General features: G+C 41.9%; 1 protein-coding gene and 9 non-coding genes across 10 annotated transcripts; all 10 read right to left on the reverse strand.

Moving 5' to 3' along the window:
* Positions 1-629: 629 nt before the first annotated feature.
* Positions 630-23,365, reverse strand: slc60a1a (solute carrier family 60 member 1a). Its single transcript, XM_076749697.1, has 10 exons — positions 23,133-23,365; positions 21,316-21,514; positions 19,332-19,586; positions 16,780-16,909; positions 16,569-16,684; positions 16,294-16,467; positions 5,557-5,704; positions 3,922-3,992; positions 3,366-3,480; positions 630-744 (listed from the first exon to the last, which is right to left on the reverse strand). The coding sequence occupies exons 1-10, from the start codon at positions 23,363-23,365 to the stop codon at positions 692-694; spliced, it is 1,494 nt and encodes a 497-aa protein (XP_076605812.1). The 3' UTR covers positions 630-691.
* On the reverse strand, positions 7,437-7,509 carry trnaf-gaa (transfer RNA phenylalanine (anticodon GAA)). Its single transcript has one exon. It is a non-coding gene; the product is annotated as a tRNA-Phe (tRNA).
* On the reverse strand, positions 7,674-7,746 carry trnaf-gaa (transfer RNA phenylalanine (anticodon GAA)). The gene has a single exon. It is a non-coding gene; the product is annotated as a tRNA-Phe (tRNA).
* trnaf-gaa (transfer RNA phenylalanine (anticodon GAA)) lies at positions 8,208-8,280 on the reverse strand. Its single transcript has one exon. It is a non-coding gene; the product is annotated as a tRNA-Phe (tRNA).
* trnaf-gaa (transfer RNA phenylalanine (anticodon GAA)) lies at positions 8,445-8,517 on the reverse strand. Its single transcript has one exon. It is a non-coding gene; the product is annotated as a tRNA-Phe (tRNA).
* Positions 8,689-8,761, reverse strand: trnaf-gaa (transfer RNA phenylalanine (anticodon GAA)). The gene has a single exon. It is a non-coding gene; the product is annotated as a tRNA-Phe (tRNA).
* trnaf-gaa (transfer RNA phenylalanine (anticodon GAA)) lies at positions 10,789-10,861 on the reverse strand. Its single transcript has one exon. It is a non-coding gene; the product is annotated as a tRNA-Phe (tRNA).
* On the reverse strand, positions 11,026-11,098 carry trnaf-gaa (transfer RNA phenylalanine (anticodon GAA)). The gene has a single exon. It is a non-coding gene; the product is annotated as a tRNA-Phe (tRNA).
* Positions 11,270-11,342, reverse strand: trnaf-gaa (transfer RNA phenylalanine (anticodon GAA)). Its single transcript has one exon. It is a non-coding gene; the product is annotated as a tRNA-Phe (tRNA).
* Positions 11,514-11,586, reverse strand: trnaf-gaa (transfer RNA phenylalanine (anticodon GAA)). Its single transcript has one exon. It is a non-coding gene; the product is annotated as a tRNA-Phe (tRNA).
* Positions 23,366-23,972: the final 607 nt, after the last annotated feature.

The following is a 23,972-nucleotide window of genomic DNA, read 5'->3' on the forward strand; positions in this document are numbered from 1 at the left end:
AACACTTCGACCAGAGTCCCACAGTCCATTCACATTCACACTGAAAAGGCAATACTTAATCATTGAGGTGTGTTACAAGAGATGAATGTACCAAAAATTCAATCAAGCAGTGGGCATCCATTGAGCTGCTTGTTGATCATTAGGCTTGGAAGTACAACCCTGATTCCAAAAACGTTGAGACGCTGCATAAAACTTTAATCTCCTTTACACAATCATGTGTTCACAAAATGGTGAACCTTGCTCGTGAACCACTGAGCGTTTCCAGGATGCCCGTTTCATACCCATTCATGATACTATCACCTGTTACCAGTCTTTAGTTGCTCCTGTCAAATTTGTTTGAAAAGTGTTGCTGCATTAAACTCAGAATAAGCAGATATTTACAGAAATCAAGAAACCCGATGAGGTTGTCTTTGTTCTGTTTTCAGTTGAGTATATGTCAGAAAGTATTAGCAAATTATCACAGTGGGTTTTATTGATGTTTCTCACAGCATCCCAACGTTTTTAGGAATCTGGATTGTAGACTTCTCTCAAGTTTCAGAGAAAATGCTCAGCTAGAGGATAAAGTTCCTGTTCCAAACTCGGGTAAGACATCTGAATGTCAGAATTCTCCACCCTGTCCTCGAGCTCAGCAGAGGTACTTGGTCCAAGGCATTTGGTCATTTGTGTCTTCTGCCTCTCAGGAGCCCTCAGATCAGGAGCCTCCTGGTTTAGGCTTCTCTTCCATGACTGTGTTATTAGATGAACCTGAGAAGTACACAGTGCTGATTAGTGTGACTCACAGCAGAGACATAAAGCCAGTGTGTTCAAGTCGTCTTATCGATGTTACTGTCATTTTTTTTTTCATCTTTTTTTTTTTTTTTGTAATACAAATCTCACAAAAGAAGGCTCAATTCACAATAACAATAATGGGAAAGACAGAACAGGGGAGCACCAAACCAGTATCTGACACACACAGATGGTTTTATTACTGGTATTGTTTCTCACCTTTAAAGGAATAGTTCCGCATAGGAAACATGCTTATTTGCTCTGTGGCCCCAACAGACAGCAATTCTACTCCTGAAACCCAGGATCACACCAGGGGCCTTTAGATCGTCAACTCTCCCAACTGAGCTACTGTATGGTGGCCATGAGGTGCAATAAACCCCAGCATTTCTATTCAACAGAACAAGACTACCTCCCATGTGCCTAATTTGTTTGTTTTTGGATAAGAAACACTTCCCCTATTTCAGAGAGACAATGTCTATGTCCAGTCACAAGAATAAGAAAGACTACGATTAGTGGTGCCATACTAGCCCTCGTGTTTTTGATCCACACTTCAGTTTAATTTAAAGAAAAAGAAAAGTACTCTACTTGTATTTTGTGGAATGTCATTGTTGTCTGTTTTATCACTTTGGTTTCCAGCTTGTTTTGTGTTAACACTTTTGTACCAATTTAAACTTCACTAGTGTCCTACAAAGGCAGACAGCAGTAATTCCAGAGTCTGTTGAGATAACAGGGCTTTTGTGGTACCGAAAGATGAGCTGTGATGTCTCCATTTTGAGCCCTCTCTGGCAGATTCTGACACTATGTCCTTTATTTATTATATGCTGATAAACCACAACATTAAAACCACCTGTCTAATGTTGCGTAGGCCCCTCCTGCCTGTAAAGCAGCTCTGGCCTGTTAAGGCATTGACACAGGACCTCTGGGAATGTCGCGTGGTGTCTGACGCCAGGGCGTTGGTGGCGGATGCTTTGTGTCCTGTGGTTTGAGAGGTGGGGCCTCCATGGATTGGACTTGTTGCGGCACATACCATGGATGCTCGAACAAGACTGAGATCTAGAGCATTTGGAGACCAGGTCAATGCCTTGTGCTCTTTGGCATGTTCCTTGAGCCATACCAGAGCAGGTTTTGTGGTGGAGTGGGGAGCTGGGGGGAGGCTGCTGCCATCAGGTGGTGTACTTGGTCAGCAACACTGTCTGGGTGGGTGGTGCGTGTCAAAGTGGCATCCACATGAATGTCAGGACCCAAGGTTTGTCAGTAGAACATTGCATTGTAAACATAGACTGCGTAAAACATGGACGTAGTCTAGGTGTCATCAGCCCGAAGTTTCTGGAGAGCCATTATGAATCTCAGTTTCAGTGGCTCCGGCTGTCGTCACCTTGGCAGTGCCTGACTCCACCAAAAACCTGACAAATTCAAAAATGGGCAAAAAGGTGAAGGTGAAGCTGAGGCGGGCCTAACGAAGCCTGGTTGCTGAAACATACCGGCTAGCAGTCACTCACAGTGGCCGTGACCTTAATTATGCATAACTAGGAGAGTTATATCCACCCCAGTACAATTGTCATGAACGAGGAAATTAGCTAGAGACCCAAACAATTTTGTACCAAGCTGTAAACAGGTTTATTTCTGATGTAAAGTCAGGCTTGTTAATATGGAGGCTCTATGGCACATATGTCAAACTCAAGGCCTGCGGGCCAAAACTGGCCCGCAATGGAATTATCTTTGGCCCGTATGATAATATGTAATTATTATTAGAGCTGGCCCCCCGATATATTGCACGCACCACCAATACTGCAAGTCCCACAGTGCACTGCCAGTGCGTTGGCACGTCAATCAAAGGCCTGCGAGCGCGAGTCCCTGCCCCACACGTTCATCAGCAGCCTGATGGAGCTCGTTACCTGTGGTGAACTTTCAGCTACTCTCTCCCCGAAAAATGGCTAAACAGACGGTGGACTTTGAAAACAGGGGTTTTCAAGGCAGGTGGGAGGCAGAGTATGTGTTGGCGGATATGAGGGCTGTTTGTCTTCTGTGCGGAGACAGTGTGGCTGTAGTGAAAGAATATCACGTACAAAGACACTATGAACGAAACACCATGACAGGTAAATTACTCTGGAAAAGTTGCATAAGAGCCATAAGAAATGAATGCAACTGACATTAAAGTTTAATGTTGTTGTTTATAGATAAAAAAACAATCTTATAAGATGTTAGTTCAGGTTCAAGTATCTGGCTTAGACTGCTGTGCATCAGAGAGCAGCAATCTTGGGTTTAATATATGTTGACTTTTTGCACTCTTCTCTTGCTACCACTGGGCCTGTTTGGTTTTTCTTTGAAGGACACTATTTTTGCCTCAAGCAAAGGTGTATCAACTGACAGCTAGCTTCCCCACCCATCACATGCCACTACACTTAGCTTGTGTTGCTGCTGCTCTCAGCTACGGCTCCACTTCAGCCTCCATCTGTTTTAGTGTCTTCTCTGCTTGCATGCACTGCTTTATTCCCAAGTCAAATGTCCTGTCCATGTCCTGTTGCTATGTGACATCATATCTCATAGAAATAGAAATGTGACATGATGTCTCCACATGCGTCTACCTGATGTGTGTTTACCTGTGTTTCTGTGGATGTGCTTGACATAGAGGAACAGGAGGAACAGCCCGAGGCTCATGAGTGACGCTATTGTACAAGTCAGTGGAAAAGTGTAACTGCCTTGACGGCTGATCATCTGCAGGAAGAGATACAAGCACACTGTGGGTTTCTAATAACAAAACAACTCTGCAATCTACACTGGAAGGCAATGAAGCCACAGGACACGTTTATAATGGCAGTGTTTCTGCTTCACTCATTCAGACCCAACAAGCCACCACCACACTAAACCCTGTGAACAAAAATGCCCTGCTGCAGACACGTTTCCAACAATTAAAAAATACTTTTAAGATGAGGGCAAGTCAAGGTCCGCAGCAGGGTTCCATACATTTTTGTTTTTATTGTTATCATCTATAAAGCAAATATTAACATATCAAAAAAAACAGGCAATATGCACATATGGAAAGAATCATGTAAAACCACTGAATGTGGATGTGAATGAAGCATTGGTTTGAATTTAATCATTATTTTAAATCAAATGACATTCAAGAAGAAAGGACGCTCATGAAAAATTTCTTACTGATCCAACGAGTAACTGCAACATCATCTCTCCTGTGCTAGCACTGGTCACCAGGACAGCTGTGGCGCAACCTTTAACACAGAGAGATAGACAGACTTTATCCATAGTTATGGAGGCCTATAAATGACAAATTTATCATTAAATAAGTAAATAAGTTAAAACTAGGGCTGTCCCCTAAAAGTGACTGTAAAGTCTGACAGTAACAGGAAGGAAGGACCTGCGTTATTTCTCCTTCACACACCGTGGGTTAGGTGGCAGGGTCCTCAACTGTATTTGTCCAAGGGCCAGAAATGTTCTAAGCAGACACTGTGAGGGCTGGACTTTCAAATGAAAAAACGTATTTAAGCCTGATTAGCCTATTATTGTTATTATCATTTGCACTTTTTTACAAAATGAATGTTATGTTATTTTTATATTTCTATAAAAGCATGAAGAGACTCCTAAAAAACAGAAATTCCATAATGATTTTCCATTCCCAGCCCAACTTAAAAGCCAGCATCTGTGATGGTATGGGGGTGCATTAGCGCACATGGCATGGCTAACCTGCACATTTGTGAAGGCCTCATTAATGCTGAACAATACATACAGGTTTTGGGACAACATATGCTGCTAAGTCGCACTGTGTTTTTCAGGGAAGGCCTTGCTTATTTCAGCAAGATGATGCCAAATCACATTCTGCACACATTACACCAACATGGCTCCATTGTAAAAGAGTCTGGGTGCTACACTGGCCTGACTGCAGTCTGACTTGTCCCCCATTGAAAATATTTGGGGCATTATGAAACATAAAATATGACAAAGGAGATCCTGAACTGTTGAGCAGCTGAAATCTTACATCAAGCCAGAATGGGAAAACATTCCACTTTGAAAATGACAGCAGTTGGTCTCCTCAGTTCCCAAAAGCTTTCAGAGTGTTGCTAAGAGAAAAGATGCTAAACATGACCCTGTAACAACTTTTTTTGAAAAGTGTTGCTGGTATCAAATTTGAAATGAGGACATAATTTTCAAAAACAATGAAATTTCTCAGTTTGAACATTTGATAAATTGTCTTGTTTCAGTTCAAAATATGGTTTCAAAGTTTTGCAAATCAACACATTGTTTCTATTTACATTTAACACAGTATCCCAACTTTTTTGGAAACAGGGTTGTTTATACTGACTAAATAAGTAAATACATTTTTCAATTATTAAACAAAAGATTAATAAATACATGTTTTTATTGTATTTCTACATTTCTACAAATCTACGCAGATTAATTTTTGTATCTCTGCATTTATTTATGTAGACGTATGTTAATGAGGATTATCAATGCTGTAAACCAAGACTGGTCACAGGATTGATTCTGCTCTGTTAATGTGAGCCTTGCTAAATGACTGGTACACCTGCTACAGGTGTTAACTCCTGATGATCTTGCAGCTAGGTAATGTCAATAATAGGTGTAAAAATACCATTCAGCTCAGCCTTATATACAGGTACATACAATTATACTTTTGTCTGTGTTTTCCCAACAATTATTTACAAATGCACATGTTTATCTTTTGATAAATAAGTCATTTTTTGTCTTCCATACTTGGTATGTTATTTCAAAGATGAGTTGATGCTGAGAGAGTGTGCGTGTCAGAGTGTTTGTACCTACCTTTGTAGTCCAGTATGTCCTCAGTAAAGGCTAGCAAGGAGGGGAAGACACTGCTGATGCACAGTCCCAAAATGCAGGTGCCGATGAACAGAAACACAAGGCTGGTGTTGAAGATCAACAGCAGGCACTGCACCAGTATGACCCCCACCTGAGACAGACAACCAGACAGGCAGCGGGAGGAGTGAGAGGATGACCATACTTAACAAAAGCCTGTGTTCTGCTGCATCCAACAGACCACAATTATACTTGCTGTGCAGAACCTGACCCAGTAACAATCAAAACAAAAAGCAAACCATTGAATTTAACAAACATCTTATCGACCCAACAAATGTGGATAACATATATTACCCACTCTTATAACTGCATCTTAAGAGTTTCAGTACAACTCTTAGAGCGTCTGGCCAAAACAGAAGCAAAGCACATCACAAATCACAAAACAAATACTCATAACCTTTCACAAAACCAGCCTGGATTCATTTTGTCACCCAAACATATAGCAAAGGAACATGAATTTCTCCAATATGCATGTTTTGATGTGGTGGAAATCTATGTGAATGCAGGGAGCATGCCAAGTTCAGACAGAATATAACCAGTTCTGACACTGTTTACTATAAGCACCGACACAAAGGCAAATGTACACCAAAAATGTGAGCTATTTTGGCAGACCACATTTATCTGCGGTGACCGTCAGGTGCAAAAAATAATATTTCAGAAAAACACACAGAATCAAACATTAGTCTAATTTCTACATTTTCAACCTAAAAATGACACAACTGACATCACATTCCAATGAAGTGTACTGTTCCAAATGCTGTTAGTTTTTCTAAAATTATTATGAGTGTTAAATGTTAAATGGTTGAAGCAGAAAGCAGGGCAGGGTTCAGCTACTTTACTGTGTGCACCTCTCATGTGTAATCATACTCTTCCTCAAGTGAATAAAGCAATGTATGATCATTTTCAACATGGACAAAAGACTGTGCCTGCAAACATGAATACAAATGTTTGGCAAAAGAAAAAAAAAAAGATTTTGATTGCACCCAATATCCAGGCTGCTTTTAGTGTTGACACCATCTACGTAAATAAGACGTGAAACAGATTATGCTATTCTGCTCATAGCGAGCTGACTCACGGTCAGGGTCAGCTTGTTTTCCTCCAGCATGTGGTGGTTGCCTGTGGGAGGCACTGTTATGCAAACTATTGCATATCACATTTGTTCCCTTACCAATCACCAATCTCACCAATCCAAGAAAAAACAAACATAAAAATGCGATGGAAGGAGTACATTTTGTGTCATGTGGTGTGCGAAAAGAAAAACACAGAGGAGAACACAGATAATCCAAAAGAAATTCTGTGAGATGTTTGTGTGAAATGTTGCCATAATGACCATAATTCTTGAATTCTTGAGCACTTGCAAAAAATAAAAATACTTTGTGAGGTCGCAGTGAGCTTGACCTGAAAACGTGCCTCTACGCTGACAAAGACCAGAGGCACATTGTTTTTGAGTTGTCCGTTTGTCCATTGCATTCTTGTGAAATGATATCTCAGGAAAAGTGCAAAAACCTGACATTCCAATTTTAGTGTTGTTAAATTTTGTTTTCAAAATGCTATTTTCTTTTCTGAAATGGTGGCCTTTTTTTCATTGTTTTAACTGTTGTGCTCTGCACCAGAGGGCCAACATACCAATGAAAGATTCAGTGCATTTCTGCACAAAAAGCACATCTAAAACTTCAAGAGAAACATTCACACCAGTTCTGCCTGTGTTCATTTGATAATCCACAGTAACAAAGCACAACACAAACTACACATGTCAATCCATGGGAGTAGGATCTAGTCCGGTTTTCAATCCCCTGAAATGCATTCCCAAAACTCAGCTTTCAAGCTGCCGAAACCCGGGATTGAACCAGGGACCTTTAGATCTTCAGTCTAACGCTCTCCCAGCTGAGCTATTTCGGCACAAAAACTAAACATATGGTGATCTGACAAATGTCTCCTAAGATTACAAGTTGACAAGAATAGGACATAATATGGCATATGTACAACATAGAAAACAAACACATTGCTATGAGTCAACGGTTTTCAGTCCCCTGGAATGCTTTCCCAAAACTCTGATTTGCAGATGCCGAAACCCGGGATTGAACCAGGGACCTTTAGATCTTCAGTCTAACGCTCTCCCAACTGAGCTATTTCGGCACAAAAACTAAACATATGGTGATTTGACAAACTTCTCCTGAGATTACATGTTGACAAGAATGGGACATATGTAAGATCAGGGTGACATTGAATTTTAACCACCAAAATCTATGCAGTACATCCTTACGTCCAGGCGAGTTATTGAAGATTCAGTGCAGTTCGTGTGAAGAAAAACAGCATCAAACATTTCAAAAGAAACACTCACACCAATCCCGCCTGTATTCATTTGATACTTGAATATAACAAAAGCACAACACAAACTGCATGTGTCGATCCATTGGTTTAAGCCCATACAAGAGAACATAGACACTATATAAAGTAGGATCCATTCCTCTGTGAGATACAACGCCAAACTACAGACACATCTGTACAGCATTCAATAGAGACAGGCCCCAAACACACTGCCATGAGTCCGTGGATTTTAATCCCCTGGAATGTGTTCCCAAAACTCAGCTTCAAGCTGCCGAAACCCGGGATTGAACCAGGGACCTTTAGATCTTCAGTCTAACGCTCTCCCAACTGAGCTATTTCGGCACAAAAACTAAACATATGGTGATCTGACAAATGTCTCCTAAGATTACAAGTTGACAAGAACAGGACATAATATGGCATAGGTACAACATAGAATACAAACACATTGCCATGAGTCAACGGTTTTCAGTCCCCTGGAATGCTTTCCCAAAACTCAGCTTTGCAGATGCCGAAACCCGGGATTGAACCAGGGACCTTTAGATCTTCAGTCTAACGCTCTCCCAACTGAGCTATTTCAGCACAAAAACTAAACATATGGTGATTTGGCAAACTTCTCCTAAGATTACAAGTTGACAAGAACAGGACATAATATGGCATATGTCATGTGTACAATGTAGAATACAAACACATTGCTATGAGTCAACGGTTTTCAGTCCCCTGGAATGCTTTCCCAAAACTCTGCTTTCAAGCTGCCGAAACCCGGGATTGAACCAGGGACCTTTAGATCTTCAGTCTAACGCTCTCCCAACTGAGCTATTTTGGCACAAAACCTAAACATATGGTGATTTGACAAACTTCTCCTGAGATTACATGTTGACAAGAATGGGACATATGTAAGATCAGGGTGACATTGAATTTTAACCACCAAAATCTATGCAGTACATCCTTACATCCAGATGAGCTATTGAAGATTCTGTGCAGTTCTGTCTGAAGAAAAACAGCATCAAACATTTCAAAAGAAACACTCAAGAGAACATAGACACTATATAAAGTAGGATCCAGTCCTCTATGAGATACAACGTCAAACTACAGACACATCTGTATGGCATTCAATAGAGACAGGCCCCAAACACATTGCCACGAGTCAGTGGATTTTAATCCCCTGGAATTTGACAAAAATCTCCTGAGATTACATGTTGACAAGAATGGGGCATATGTAAGATCACAGGGACATTGAATTGCAGCCTGTGATCCATTTTTAATTCGCCCGCAGTTAAATTCAAAAAATATACTGGAATATGGCCCACACATGAAACGTCTATGGCCTCTATGGTGTGTGCAAAGATGCAGGAGGTGAGGCTGTTAAAATGCACTGTATCATCCACCAAGAGGCAGTCTGTGCCAAGACAGTCCAGCTTACGATGTGATGAAAACTGTTGTGAAAACGGTCAACATAATTCGAGCATGAGGACTCTACCACAGAAAATTTCAAACTTTTGTAACTGATGTTGATGCTGAATACGGGGACCTGCTCTGCCATTCAGAAGTGCGCTGGTGAAGTCATGGCTTAGTGCTTCAGCGGTTTTATTCTCTGAGATCAGAGATTGACCATTTTTTAAAAGAGAAGACCGGCCTCTTCACCAGCTGAGTGACCCTCTATAGCTGGCAGTCACCTTAACACTCTGAATAAGAGCCTACAAGGCAAAGTTGACCAACTTGTACCGCAACTATACGTGCACATGAAAGCATTCTGTGTGAAGCTCTGACTCCTTGAGACACAATTAGGCACCTTTAATGTTGCACACTTCCCCACACTGTCTGAAATCAAATCTGCTTTTCCAAAGGCCGATCTCTCTGATAAAAAAGGGAAATATGTGTCTGTGATCACATCTGTCATGACAGAATTTTCTCAGCACTCCAAGATTTTTCTGTCATTGAGAAAGAAATCAAGCTGTTCTGAACTCCCTTTTTGATAAACGCAGAAGGGGTGAAAGAGAGTCTGCAATTAGAACTTATAGAAATGCAGTGTGATGATCTCTGAAGAATCAACATCAGCTTCTCTCCTTGCCTGACTTCTTCCGGAGCTTGGAAGAAGCCAAGTTTCCTCTGATGAGACACCACGCAAAAAGAATGATCAGTCTTTTTGGCTTAATATACATATGTGAGCAAACATTTTCTCTGATGATGCCGAACAAAATCAGATTGAGAACCAAAATGACCGACGATCATCTCTGTGACGTCCTTCGCATCTCAACCACCAAACTGCCAGCCAACCTGCAGGCCAAAGCACAACTTCATAGCTCCTACTTAGCGCAATGCTGTTCTCTTTATAGGTCAATTCAAAATATATTACCAGAATCAGTGTGTTATTAAGACCAATTACTAAATATTAGTTGATCTGTTAACAAGCCAAACAATTTATTAGCATAACAAGTGTGAATATATAAATGTATTTTTTTTATCCCCCCTCATACAGGGCTGTCAAGGGGGACCTTCCCAAAGCAATCAGAGGTTGCTGTTTTGAGAATGAGCTGCCAACCCTTTCTGTTCTAAAAATAATAGAAAACCCTTTCATGAGAAGCTGTGATGTAGGCTGATTGACGTTGCTCACTTAAATAACCTAGGTGAGGCAATATACACCTCACCTCCAGTGAGTGGCCCAGCTGTTTGTATATTTTTCCATATGTGGCCCTCTGTGAAAAAAGTTTGGACACACCTGCACTATGACATACAACGCCAAACTAGAGACACATCTGTACAACATTCAATACAGACAGGTCCCAAACACTTTGCTATGAGTCAACAGTTTTAAACGCCCTGAAACGCTTTCCCAAAACTCTGCTTTGCAGATGCCGAAACCCGGGACTGAACCAGGGACCTTTAGATCTTCAGTCTAACGCTCTCCCAGCTGAGCTATTTCGGCACAAAAACTAAACATATGGTGATTTGACAAATGTCTCCTAAGATTACAAGTTGACAAGAAGAGGACATAATATGGCATATGTACAACATAGAATACAAACACATTGCTATGAGTCAACGGTTTTCAATCCCCTGAAACGCTTTCCCAAAACTCAGCTTTCAAGCTGCCGAAACCCGGGATTGAACCAGGGACCTTTAGATCTTCAGTCTAACGCTCTCCCAACTGAGCTATTTCGGCACAAAACCGAAACATGTGGTGATTTGACAAACATCTCTTGAGAATACACGTTGTCAAGAATGGGACATAATAGGGCATATGTTGTCTGTACAACAAGGACTCCAAACATTTTGCCATGAGTCAACAGTTGTCAATCCCCTGAAATGCTTTCCCAAAACTCTGCTTTGCAGATGCCGAAACCCGGGATTGAACCAGGGACCTCTAGATGTTCACTTTAACGCTCTCCCAGCTGAGCTATTTCAGCACAAAAACTAAACATATGGTGATTTGGCAAACTTCTCCTAAGATTACAAGTTGACAAGAACAGGACATAATATGGCATATGTCATGTGTACAATGTAGAATACAAACACATTGCTATGAGTCAACGGTTTTCAGTCCCCTGGAATGCTTTCCCAAAACTCAGCTTTCAAGCTGCCGAAACCCGGGATTGAACCAGGGACCTTTAGATCTTCAGTCTAACGCTCTCCCAACTGAGCTATTTTGGCACAAAACCTAAACATATGGTGATTTGACAAACTTCTCCTGAGATTACATGTTGACAAGAATGGGACATATGTAAGATCAGGGTGACATTGAATTTTAACCACCAAAATCTATGCAGTACATCCTTACATCCAGATGAGCTATTGAAGATTCTGTGCAGTTCTGTCTGAAGAAAAACAGCATCAAACATTTCAAAAGAAACACTCAAGAGAACATAGACACTATATAAAGTAGGATCCAGTCCTCTATGAGATACAACGTCAAACTACAGACACATCTGTACAGCTTTCAATAGAGACAGGCCCCAAACACATTGCCATCAGTCAGTGGATTTAAATACCCTGGAATGCTTTCCCAAAACTCAGTTTTCAAGCTACCAAAACCCAGGATTGAACCAGGAACCTTTAGATCTTGAGTCTAACAATCTCCCAACTGAGCTATTTCAGCACAACGCCTAAATTGGTGGTGATTTGAAAAGCATCCCCTGAGATTACATGTTGACAAGAATGGGACGTATGTAAGATCAGGGTGACATTGAATTTTAACCACCAAAATCTACGCAGTACATCCTTGCGTCCAGGTGAGCTATTGAAGATATAATATCGACAAGAATGTGATAGATGTGAGGTCACAGCGACATTGACCTTAGCCACCAAAATCAATCAAGTCAAATCAAATCATGATTTCAAATGATTTCATGTTGTAACTTGTCAGGTACATCAGGTGGTTCCACACAGTGTAGCAAATGTTTTCAATTCCGTTCTGTTACTTTTTATGTCCTGAAACACACAGTGGCATTGACCTTTAACCACCAAAATATATGCAGCACAGCCTGAAAAAATGCTTCTATGCCGACACAGGCCGTGGCCAGAGGCACATTGTTTTCAGGTTGTCCATCCATCCATCTCATTCTTGTGAAATTATATCTCAGGAAAATACTTAAATATATCACATACATAAATATATGTAAACATACATGCATATATTGTATTTGTATATACTATGCTATATATACTACATGTAGTTAGGAGTCTATTATTAGAACTGTCACTGTTACTGTTATTGCATTTCTCTCGCTCTCTCTCTCTAACCCAACCGGTTGAGGTAGATGGCTGCCCATCCTGAGTCTGCTTCAGCATGAGGTTTCTGCCTGTTAAAAGGAAGGTTTACCTCATCATTGTCGCCAAATGCTTGCTCATGAGGGAATTGTTGGGTCTCTGTATGATGAAGAGTATCATCTGTGCCAGCTCGATATGGAAAGCATCCTGAGACAACGTCTGTTGTGTTTTGGTGCTATATAATAAACTCAGTGACCTCAGCATCAGCACCTCTGCAACTGGACCCTGGACTTACTGAGCAACAGACCCCAGTCTGTTAGGTTAGACAACCACACCTCCACTACCCTGACCCTGAACACCTGTGTCCCACAGGGCTGTGTGCTGAGCCCTCTTCTCTACTCCCTCTTCATCCACAACTGCATGCCTGTGCATGGCTCCAACTCCATCATCAAGTTCACAGTCGACACCACGGTGATAGACCTGATTGACAACAACGACGAGTCAGCCTACAGGGATGAGGTTCAGCAGCTGGCGATGTGGTGCGCCGACAACAACCTGACCCTCAACACCAAGAAGACCAAGGAGCTCATCATGGACTACAGGAAAACTAAAGGCTGCAGTCACACCCCCATTCACATCGATGGGACTGAGGTTGAATGTGTTTCCAGCTTCAAGTTCCTGGGTGTCCACATCTCCGAGGACCTCTCCTGGACCCTCAACTCCTCTGCCTTGACAAAGAAGGCTCAACAGCGCCTCTACTTCCTGAGGAGACTGAAGAAAGTTAATCTGGCTCGTCAAATCCTAGTTCCTACTTCTACCGCGGCACCATCGAGAGCATCTTGACCAACTGCATCTCAGTATTGTACGGCAGCTGTACAGCCTCTGAGCGGAGGGCCCTTCAACGGGTGGTGAAAACTGCCCAGTACATCACTGGTGCCATCGAGGACCTCCAGCACAAGCGGTGCCTGAGAAGGGCACACAGCATCAGCAGAGACAGCTCCCACCCTAACCATGGACTGTTTGTCCCCCACCATCTGATAGGAGGTTCAGGAGCCTCCATTCTCTGCTCTGCACCAGAGGGCCAGCGTACTTATGAAAGATTCAGTGCAGTTTTGTCTGAACAAAAACTAAAATTTCAAAAGAAACATTCACACCAATACTGCCTGTGTTCATTTGATGATCCACAGTAACAAAAGCACAACACAAATTACATGTGTTGATCTATGGGAGTAACCCATACAGGAGAACATGGACAAGCACATGTATGAGTCATTGGTTCTAAATACCATGGAAGGCATTACCAAAACTCAGTTTTCCAGCTGCCGACATTTAGGTCTTCAGTCTAAAGCTTTCCAACTGAGCAATTTCGCCACAAAAAATACTAATGTTGTGTCTTCTGGGACCATGTTCATGAGATTGGGACAGATGTGAGGTCATAGTGACGCTGACCACCAATATGTCTTGAGTCTGATTCCAAATTCCATTAAATAAACAATTCCCCTGTTTAAAGTTAGGTTTGAGTTGCAAAAATATTCCATTTCCATCATTTTAATAGGTTTTAATCAAGGAAAAACATACATTTTGTTGTAGGTTTCAATGATTAAACAACTATTGACATTTAAAAATGCTCAACAATCAAATACAGAAACTAAGTCTGAATTCATTGTCTTCACCATGACAGAACCTGTAAATGAACTGAATTCTATTGAATTCAGAGGGTTCTTGTTCTTTCGTGTGTTCACCATTCAGACCAGTAGAGGGCATAGTTCTGCAACAGTTGGTGCAGGACATTAGGCATTTAAATGTATTTCATGATTCTACCACTACATGTACTTGTACATATACTCCGTACCTTGTAGATAATGTAACTTTTTGTCTTCCATAATTAACAAATTATGATGAAAATTACAATGTGTTACTTCTGATTATATCCAACACCATTTTTGTGTAGTTTGTAGCACAGCAGGATGAAACAGAAAATGAATGGAGATGATCAAAGTATTATTTATACCAATACTCAAAACAAGTAGCCTACAACCTGCAGACACACTCTGTGAGCCGTCATTAGATGAGTACTGAGTATGTCAGGTTTCGGTTCAAAATCCTGTTGGTTATTGACCATCTGCTGTAAACCAGTTAAGTGGTTTACAATCAAAGGAAGCTGTCGCCCCGCTGCTTGTCCTGCAGAACTGTGAACTACATATTTATTTAAGTTGCTTGATGCTATCATCTAGATCTGTGAAATTTCTTTGTTTGTAATAAACATAATATGGGCCTCATTCTTGTTGGATCTCTGCCACCCCTAGTTGTGGTGTAACATGAATTTGGGTTCATGTTAGGGTGGTGGGGTGTTACGACTGCAGTCGTAATTTTTGTTAGTTTTTGTATGTTCTCCGTTTCCCTGTCTGTGTTCATGTAGTTTTCTTTATGCAGATTGCAGTGTGTCATTGCGGAGAGGTGATTGGTCAATGGTTTTCAATCCTGGCTGGCGGATTGGCTGTTTCCGGAGGTACCTGCTATAAAAGGGTCCAAGCTGGCGGTCGGCGGCTGGACAGCAGCAGGCATTCCTCATCTCCATCTTTTCCCAACCAGCCACACGTTGCTTTGCTTAAGTAAATTTTGTGATGTTCTTTAGTAGGGGTGGACTGCCAGTTTCGTTAAACCCACTTTTATCCTCTGTTTTTGCTAAGTTAGGGAGGTAAGTCCTGTGTCTTTTGGTTCCTTTGCTTTTGTTAGGTAAGATATATCCTCCCCAGTTAGAATCCTTTTGTTTGTTGTTTTGGCCTTGGTCCACCCTGAAGCCAATTATTGCCTTGAACCTTTTGTTCATTAATTTTCTTTTGTAAATAAATATAGTAATTCTGTGATAAACCTGTGCTCTGGATCTGTGGCTACTTGGGACCTGGGGAAGATGGGGGCTCTTTGTGTTGTGTCTGTGCACCCCTAGGCCGGGCGTAACATGGGGTGACAGCTAGAATTGATTCTATTAAAAAATGACTGAATTCCATTTAGGTACGTTATTTCCAGGGTCCTGGAGTTGTGTGTACTGGCTCATGGTCATGGCTTACTAGGACACTTTGACAGAACTGGGCCATTGTTAAATTACTTTCAACTGGGCTTTCTCTGCCATGACGAATCAAAATTCTGTTGTCTGTCCTGTGTCTTTGTCATGCAAATACTATATACGGCCAAAATTACTAGTACAGAGCATGTAATCACATTGAAAGTCAAGGCAGCCATTCTGTGACTGAAATAAGAAAGAAGCAGAAAAAGAGACAGAGGTGGAAAAACAGAAGCAGGGAAATTCAGTCAATGACACTAATCTGTTTGTCTTAAAGTACCTAAATCAAGTGTTGAGTACGTATGCAGATCCTGTTGTCTGTATACCTACCTAATCTTACTCTGAATAATGGCACCTAATCCTGTCACATGCATCCGCACCCAGTTCAAATATTTGGTGAGAACTATCATGTGACAGCTGTGCATGAGCTTTTTTTTTTTTTTTTTTTTGTTACTGTAATAGAAATTACTGCTCAGTGTGACAATGAGGAAAAATCATAAATCCTGACCCTCGATGTTCAGCTCTATTCTCCCTGCAATGTGATGTCAACTGTCATTACTTCAGGAATTACTTTAAATATGTGTTCATACCAGACTCAAGGTGAGCACCCTGGTTGCCGTGTATCTGTAGGACAGGTAGATGAAAGCCAGTCTTCCTACTGTGATGGATGCCCAGAATGTACTGTTCAGATAGCCGGCAGTCGTACGAGCCATCAGCAGAGGAGGGTACACTGCGTAAGTGTAGATGTAGCCGGCGTAGGCACCCTGTAGGGCAAGAAACAGCAGGAGGGTAGCACAGAGATTTTCAAGTCTGTCCTGAGTTAAATATCTGTGAATATGTGTGTAGCATTAGCAGGAAGGCTCACTATAATCCCATCAGTGAGGAAGAGGATGGCCCCAGCCAAAGCATGGAGGATGAAGAACGTATTGGGGTGACCCCGGAGTTTGGCAGGGTTACAGCAAACATAAAAAAAACCATGACCTGGAGAGATAGGGATACTGAGATGTCCGCCATGTCATTTGCACAGAGTGGTTACAAACACACACATAGACACATACATTACATACATGCATTACCTTGATCACTCTCCTCAGTGGGGCTAACGTTGGACAGAGAGTCTCCATCCAGCAGACGTGGACTGCTGCTGAAGCAAGGCAGCAGTCTCTCACGGTACATCAATGCAAGCACTGCTGCTGGCACAGGGAGCTGCCGGGGCGCATACACACACACACACACACACACACACACACACACACACACAAACGGGCTATTGTTTAATCAGTCAGCACTTCCTGTCAGCTGAATCAAATTGTGACCCCTCTCTCATAAAAGTAGAGTCCAGGCCATCTTATCTCGTCCTCTGCTTGAAACAGATCCAGTTCAAACATGAAAACGCAGTGGTATTTCTACTGAGGTGGAAGTTTATCGCTTTATCTGAGAAGCAATATCAAGGCTCACAGCCATCTGAAGAAATGCAAATAATTCTGAAAAGACCAAAACTGAAAACAAGGGCACAACTTTGAGTGGCTCTGAAGAGCAGTAACATTGTTTGGAAATTTCATTATATCATTGAATTTCATTCAGGCCATGAAATTGTGCAGCACTACATTAGAAATCTAGTCATGGGAAACCTGTATAAATATGAGCCAAAAAAAAAAGGTTTTGCAAAAGTTTTTTTCTGTAAAGCCTCATCAGAAAAAAAGGTGCAGCAGTGTTGACAAGAACTGCATGTCTTAGACTGTATAATATAAACTATTTATCATTACCACAAACCCCAAACATAAATGAAATTAAAGCTTTTTGAGTTTCTGGTTAGAGCAGAGAGGAGAGAGGATGGAACACATGAAAGACAGATACTTGATACTGACACCTGCTGAATGTTTACCCTGATTCTTAGCATCACTAGTGACGTGGCTTTAGGGATGTCTGTGTCGGTCGGTGTTAGTCCTAACTGGCATGTCTCGACAGCTATTAGATTTGCTGTGAAATTTGGCTCAGACATTCATGTTTTCCTCTGGATGAACTGTGATCACTGTGGTAATCCCTTACCTTTACACCAAGCACCGTCGTTGGGTCACATTCTTAATTTGTCTAATTCTTTCGTTTATGACCAAGCATCTGCAATACTAATCACATTCTGAGATGCTAAACTAATATCTCGGTAAGCATTACACCTGCTAAAAAGTAGCACTGACACTGGAAGCATGTTAGTATACTGATATTATCATTTAGCTCAAAGCTCTGCTTGTAGACCTGCCACTTTTTTTTTTATCAGAAATTCTGTCATTTGAATATGGGAATATATTAAATATCTAGTTTGCACTTGTCTGGTCAAGTTCAAAATTCATAGGATATAAACACAGCATGCCACGAATTGCACGCCAGGAGGAGTGTTCTTAAAATGCAATGTCTGTCTGACCCACTGAATTCCCTGTTGCCCAGTCAGAAAATTAGGCTATTGTTCTCTTTGCTAATGAAAAATGGAGAAAACTAGCAAGTTGTGCTAAGGGGTAAAAATACCAAACCATTCAAGCTATGAGGTAAAATGGAACTGTCTCATTGGTTTGACAGCCAAGAGATGCAGCAGAGGTGCCGCAAATGAGCGAATCTGGATTCATATTCTTAGAGTGGAGCCTACGTGGCAACACTGTCGCCTCACAGCAAGAAGGTCCCGGGTTTGATTCCCGCTGCGGGCACCGGGGGTGTGTCCTCCACCATGCCTTCGGTGCCTGCTGCTTGAGCAAAAAAGGGCCTTTCTGTGTGGAGTTTGCATGTTCTCCCCGTGTTCACCTGGGGTATCCTCCGTAAAATATACCCCCACTAAAAACATGCAAGAAGATCACCACCTGATCAATGGTGACGGCGAGATGGGTCCCTGGGCGCCGGTCTGGCTGCCCAGCGCTCCTGGTCTGCCGCGGAGGAGGGACGACCAGGATGGGTGAAATGCGGAGGACAAATTTCACAAATTTCGTGTGCCGTGTTCCGTGCATGTGTGTGACAATAAAGGGGAATGTCCCCCTGATTCTCTCTCTCTCTCTTTAGGCCTAAATGAACTGAATGAGTTTTTCATCTTTTAAAACTTGTCGCTTTCTTCATTTATACATTCATACGCAAGTTATTAACATGTGTATGAATGATTTGAAATCCCGCTCCAGTGACAACTGACCAACTGTTCTAGTTTGACTGTCTATGTGTTTGTCTCATGTCCTGGTCCATTTTGACTGATAAAGATGTAGACATAGTGTCAAAATGTCTTGTCTTCCCCTTGGATATTTGCTGTTGTCAAACAGAGAAGCACTGAATTCAGCTGCATATTGCTGGAGGCTGCACAGAGAACCCAGTTTAAAACCACTGCTCAGTAGAAGAGACTTACAGCTTTACGTCATGATACTGCATGTCACGCGTTATCTGTACTCTTAGTCAAATCACACAGCCACACCTGGGTGTACGTCTAGCTGCTAACTAGCAGTTGCAAGAGTCACCTCACGGGTAAAGAGTCATTTTCCCATTCACAAATGACAGACATCACATCTGAGCCAGTATATTGAATAGATCACTTATACTAGCATGTATAGCATACACCTCGGTCATCAATCATATGAGATATGCAATATTGGCAAAAACTCACATTGATTAGAGCAATGGTCCAGAAGGCGTACGACACACTGGTGATCACTTTACCCTCAGTGAGCAGAGGGTACTGAGAGATGTTGTGTACCATTACTCCTTGTCCTGCCATGCTGCTGCGGAGGTGCTGTAGGTCTGAGTAAGAGGATGAGTTGGCTGTCCAGTTGGCACTCAGGACACAGTTGCCCTCTGCCAGGAATGGATTGACCACCAGCGGACTGATGAGCGCTCCCAGGCCAGTAAAGAAATGTAAGGCCTATGGCAAGACATGAACATAGATCCCTTAATATTATATATGGGGGCATCCAGCAGCCTAGTGGTTAAGACACATACCGTGTAACTGCAGTGACCCTGATTTGATTCCAGCCAGGAACCTTTGTAGCATGTCATATCACTCTCACTTTCCTCTTATTTCCTGTCTTACATTGTAACACACGTCCTATTGCAAACTGTCCAATAAAGGCAAATTATCCCCCCAATCTTGATGACTTTCTGAAAAGTCTAAACTGTGAAATGAAAAATAGCAGCTGGAGAGGATAATTTTGTTAGAAAAAAAAGAAAGAAAGAAAGAAAAAAGAATTTCTTTTTTTCACTGTGACAGAGAAACTGTGCCGTTTTGGTTGTAAGGTTGTGGAGAAGTTGGAAACAGTATTTCAAAAGGAAATTTCATCTCAGTTTGGAATGAATATCTTCATTAGCTGGTCAGAGACAGACTCCAAATGAATGATAATGTTGGTCTGTGTCTGCTGGATGTGTGAAAAGACAACTGCTTGCTAACACTTTAGCCATATCAGCTGAAAAGTGATGACGTGTCAATGGTGTGTTCACAATTTGTTACAGGCAAATGGTTTAAACTGCATCATTCATTGTTTGTTTGGTTGGGTCTTGGGCAGAACTCCTCAATAAGCTGGACATATTATGGACTTATAAAGTTGATATGGCTAAGTTGTTGGCCTTTTTCTTGTGTTTCCCCATGCCTCTTCCATATCTTTGTGCCATGTTAGTCTCTCCTTGTGTCTGTTCTTGTGTGTTTGTTTGTGTGTGTATGTGTGTGTGTGTGTGTGTCTGTGTGTGTGTGTGTCTGGACTGGGTGGTTCCCTGCAATCGTGGCTCACCTACACCTGATCCCTGTGCCAATCAGCCACCACAGCTGCAGCCAATCCATGATCACCAGCCATACTATGAAATCCCGGATCTCCTCACCAGTCTTTGCAGACTGTTGCGCTCATTAGTCTGGTAACACGTCTAAGCCAAACAGCTCTCTTTGTGCTTTATTCTTGCTCAAGTTTGTTTGCCTGGCCTCTTTCTGAGTAACTAAGTCTGCCCTCCAGGATCATCTCCTTGTGTCTCAACCTGCTAAGTCTGCCCTGCTCCAGTCCACTAACAGAAAGCCTGCTGACTCACCTCATCTGCCTACCCACTCCTCCTTGGAACAACAGGGATCGGCTCCCAGTGATCAGTATACCCTTTCTTTAGGCAATAAAGCTCTTTATTATTAAAATCATCAGTAATCTGTGTCCTGCTTTTAGAGTCCAGCCATTTCTTTAGCCCCTTACCATTAGCATTAACTTGGAGTCGTGTTTGTGGTGACTTGATGATCTTAATTCAAATGTTCACTCTCCTTTTAGCTCGATTTTGGTCTCCTGATGAGGACTAAACCTTACAAAACAGTTAACCAAAATGACAAGTTAAAAAGTCTATACCTATTTTACATACATTGATTTGTATAACTTTAATTTTCTATTTTCTTTCTTTACTTCATCAATAAAGTCAATTACCAAGAATGATGTTATTGTACAGCACATACTGTATCTGTATTGTATTAGTCCACAAGCTCATCCACAACATCCTTAGCTGCTTCCTCTTTAACATAACATACAGTACAGAACATGCACGCACATATGCATGTACACACACAAGCACATATGCATGTACACACACACACACAGTCACTGCTGTTACTTCCCCTCCCTCTCCACTCTGACCTGCAGGAAGATGGCAGAGTCTTTCTGGTACAGCTTCACCAGCTGCAGGTTGGCGACAGTCTCAATCACCCCCATGGCACTGCCAGCAAACGCCATGGCGATGGACAGTAGTGCGATGTTGTAACATAGTGGTATGACGGCAAACACGAGTGAAATGGTGAAAGTGCAGAACAGGAGGGCTGACAGGGAGGATAGGAGTCTGGACAAGACACAGAAAGAGAAGACAACAGCCACAGCATTATGCAGTGCATTCATATTATTTATGACTTAATACTCAAATATACGCAGTCGCTCATTCACAAGTGTAAGTCAAATTTTTATTCTTATGAAACTTAGTACTGTATTGAAGTCCAAACTGAACAGGGGATTTCCAGCTAGTTGCCACTGCAGTAGGGTCACCTTGATGGGCTCCACTAACTATTATTTACCCTGGAGGTTTATCGCAGCCCTTCAGCATCAGTACACCACCACATTATTTTCACCTTCCTGCCAACTTTCCACTCTCCTTTTAACCTTGTACTAGATAGCTTTTACTGTAAGCACCTGTGTGTGTGTGTGTGTGTGTGTGTGTGTGTGTGTGTGTGTGTGTGTGTCATAAGATGTTCACTACCCACAATGTCTCCAAGTCGTAGAAACGTGTTAAGGTGGTTGAGTAATAAGCGATTTTCAGCCATTCTAGCAGCATGTCTCTATGGATAGTGTTGGTCTGACAGTGGTTGTGGAACCACTGTCAGACCATTGGAACCACTGTGGTTCAGGCTGAAATATTTTAACAATTTCCATGAAATTTTGTACAGATAGCCATGTCCCAACATGATGAATCCCACTGACTGTGGTGATCCTCTGACTTAACACATTGAAGCCCCTCTCAAGATGAATTGTAACAGCTATGGTGAGTCCCTGACTTTTCATTTGGTGCCATCATCGGGTCAAAGTTCTAATTTCTCCTAATAATGTCCAATCTCCATGACATTTCCGTCAGTGTCAGCTGTACTTTGTGTTTATTTCTAATTAGCAAATGTTAGCATGTTAACCTAAGATGCTGAACATAGCACAGAGCACAGCCTCACAGTGCTGCTAACATGGAGGGGAGGGCTGTAGCGAGGGGTCTACAAATATTGAGGCAAGAATATTTCTTTGTCTTATAAATACATACATAAGTAATACTGTGTTTTGTTGACTTTACTTCCTTATTGTTTGGTATCCCACAGAGCTCACTACTGTATGTGTGAAATTAATGAAAAGAATTTCAAAGTCACGCCATTTTCCCTTGAAATGTTTTTCTCTTCATCCGACCTTATTAAAAGTCCATATGTGGAAAAGTACAGCAGTGGTCATGACTGTTGTTGCAACAAACTAGAATTGCACATTTGAAAGGATTGATACACCAAATAAGGAAATATTTCATGTTTTATATGCTCTATGGGCTGTGCATGAACACATATACTGTATATTTCTGCTATTTGTCGAAAAGTCATTCACAAATGCAGAGATGTACAGCATTATATAAGACCTAACTATAACTATATAATGTTTCTATAATACACTTGGGGTTAGTTAGAGGCCAAAGAGGTAGAACTTCCTGTTAGAACTCATATAAACAAACTGGAGAGAAATCATACTTGTTTGGGATTTGCGGAAAAAGTACTTTTGACACCATTTACAGATATAGAGCATATGAAAATCCACTGTATGAGCCAAACCCCAAACAGAGGTAATGCCTGATTTTCTGTAGTGAACCTCTGACACAGTTTGTGCGTTGCTCGGGTTCGGGTGGAACATCTCTCTCGGTGTTTACTTGTTATCACTATACTCACGTTTGCTTGAAGAGTCCTCCCAGGCTGCAGCCCGCCAACATGAAGAACTGTTGGGAGAAGAAGACCCAGGTGATCTGCTGCAGGGTGGACTGGGTCTGACACCTCAGGTCCAGGATGGTGGGTCCCAGGACGGCGATGCAAAGGCCAGAGCTAAAGAACACACTCCAATAGGTGAGAGTTTGTTGACATTGGCGCTTAAACAGCAACCAGATCCGCTCATCCACCAGCTTCATGTCGGTCCTTCAGAGGAAGCCTGAGTCCTGCAGAGTCCAACAGCTGTCAGCGGCTCCTTTCACACTGACGGCTGATGGAACTCCGTCACGCTCAACTACACACACACCGCCAACACACAACGTATGTTGGACTTCTCCAGTCAGTCAGCCTGGTAGCTGAGCTGAGTACGAGCTATCCTATTGACGGACGAGACGCTGATTGGCAGGAATTGCAAGGTACCAGCCTACTTCCTGACTGGTTTCACATCAGCTTCTGTAGATTTGCGTCATATATCAGAAGAAATGGCCAGCGGCGGCAGACGTACTTAAGTAGCAGCAGTTTTCTTAAGTAGCACTGCAACATTCTTGAAATGTTCTGAAGAACAGAATGATTGTCAGCCTCTGGAGTCTGTCTGTTTGAGTTACAGGAACATAACTTTATTTAAATATCATGCCGAGACAAGCTGAGAAAACCAGGTGAAAGTGCTGATGTGGAGCTTTGTCTGCAGAAAATGAAGATTTTTTTGAAAGAAAGTCTGATATTCGTGACTCATTAGTAGTTTCAGTGATTTAAACCAGTCTACATAGACTCTCTATGAAAAATGCCATACATACGAGTTGGAATAAA

This window comes from Chaetodon auriga, chromosome 2 (assembly GCF_051107435.1).
Source record: "Chaetodon auriga isolate fChaAug3 chromosome 2, fChaAug3.hap1, whole genome shotgun sequence".
Classification (NCBI taxonomy): Eukaryota; Metazoa; Chordata; class Actinopteri; order Chaetodontiformes; family Chaetodontidae; genus Chaetodon; species Chaetodon auriga.

Coding starts and splice junctions, on each gene's coding strand:
- slc60a1a (XM_076749697.1), bottom strand. CDS start 23,365: ATGAAGCTGGTGGATGAGCGGATCTGGTTGCTGTTTAAGCGCCAATGT. Junction 5,705..16,293: donor GGGTGCTCACCTTGAGTCTG/GTATGAACACAT, acceptor TGTCTGTCTCAG/GTGGGGGTCATACTGGTGCA. Junction 3,481..3,921: donor TGCAGTTACTCGTTGGATCA/GTAAGAAATTTT, acceptor CTCTTCCTGCAG/ATGATCAGCCGTCAAGGCAG.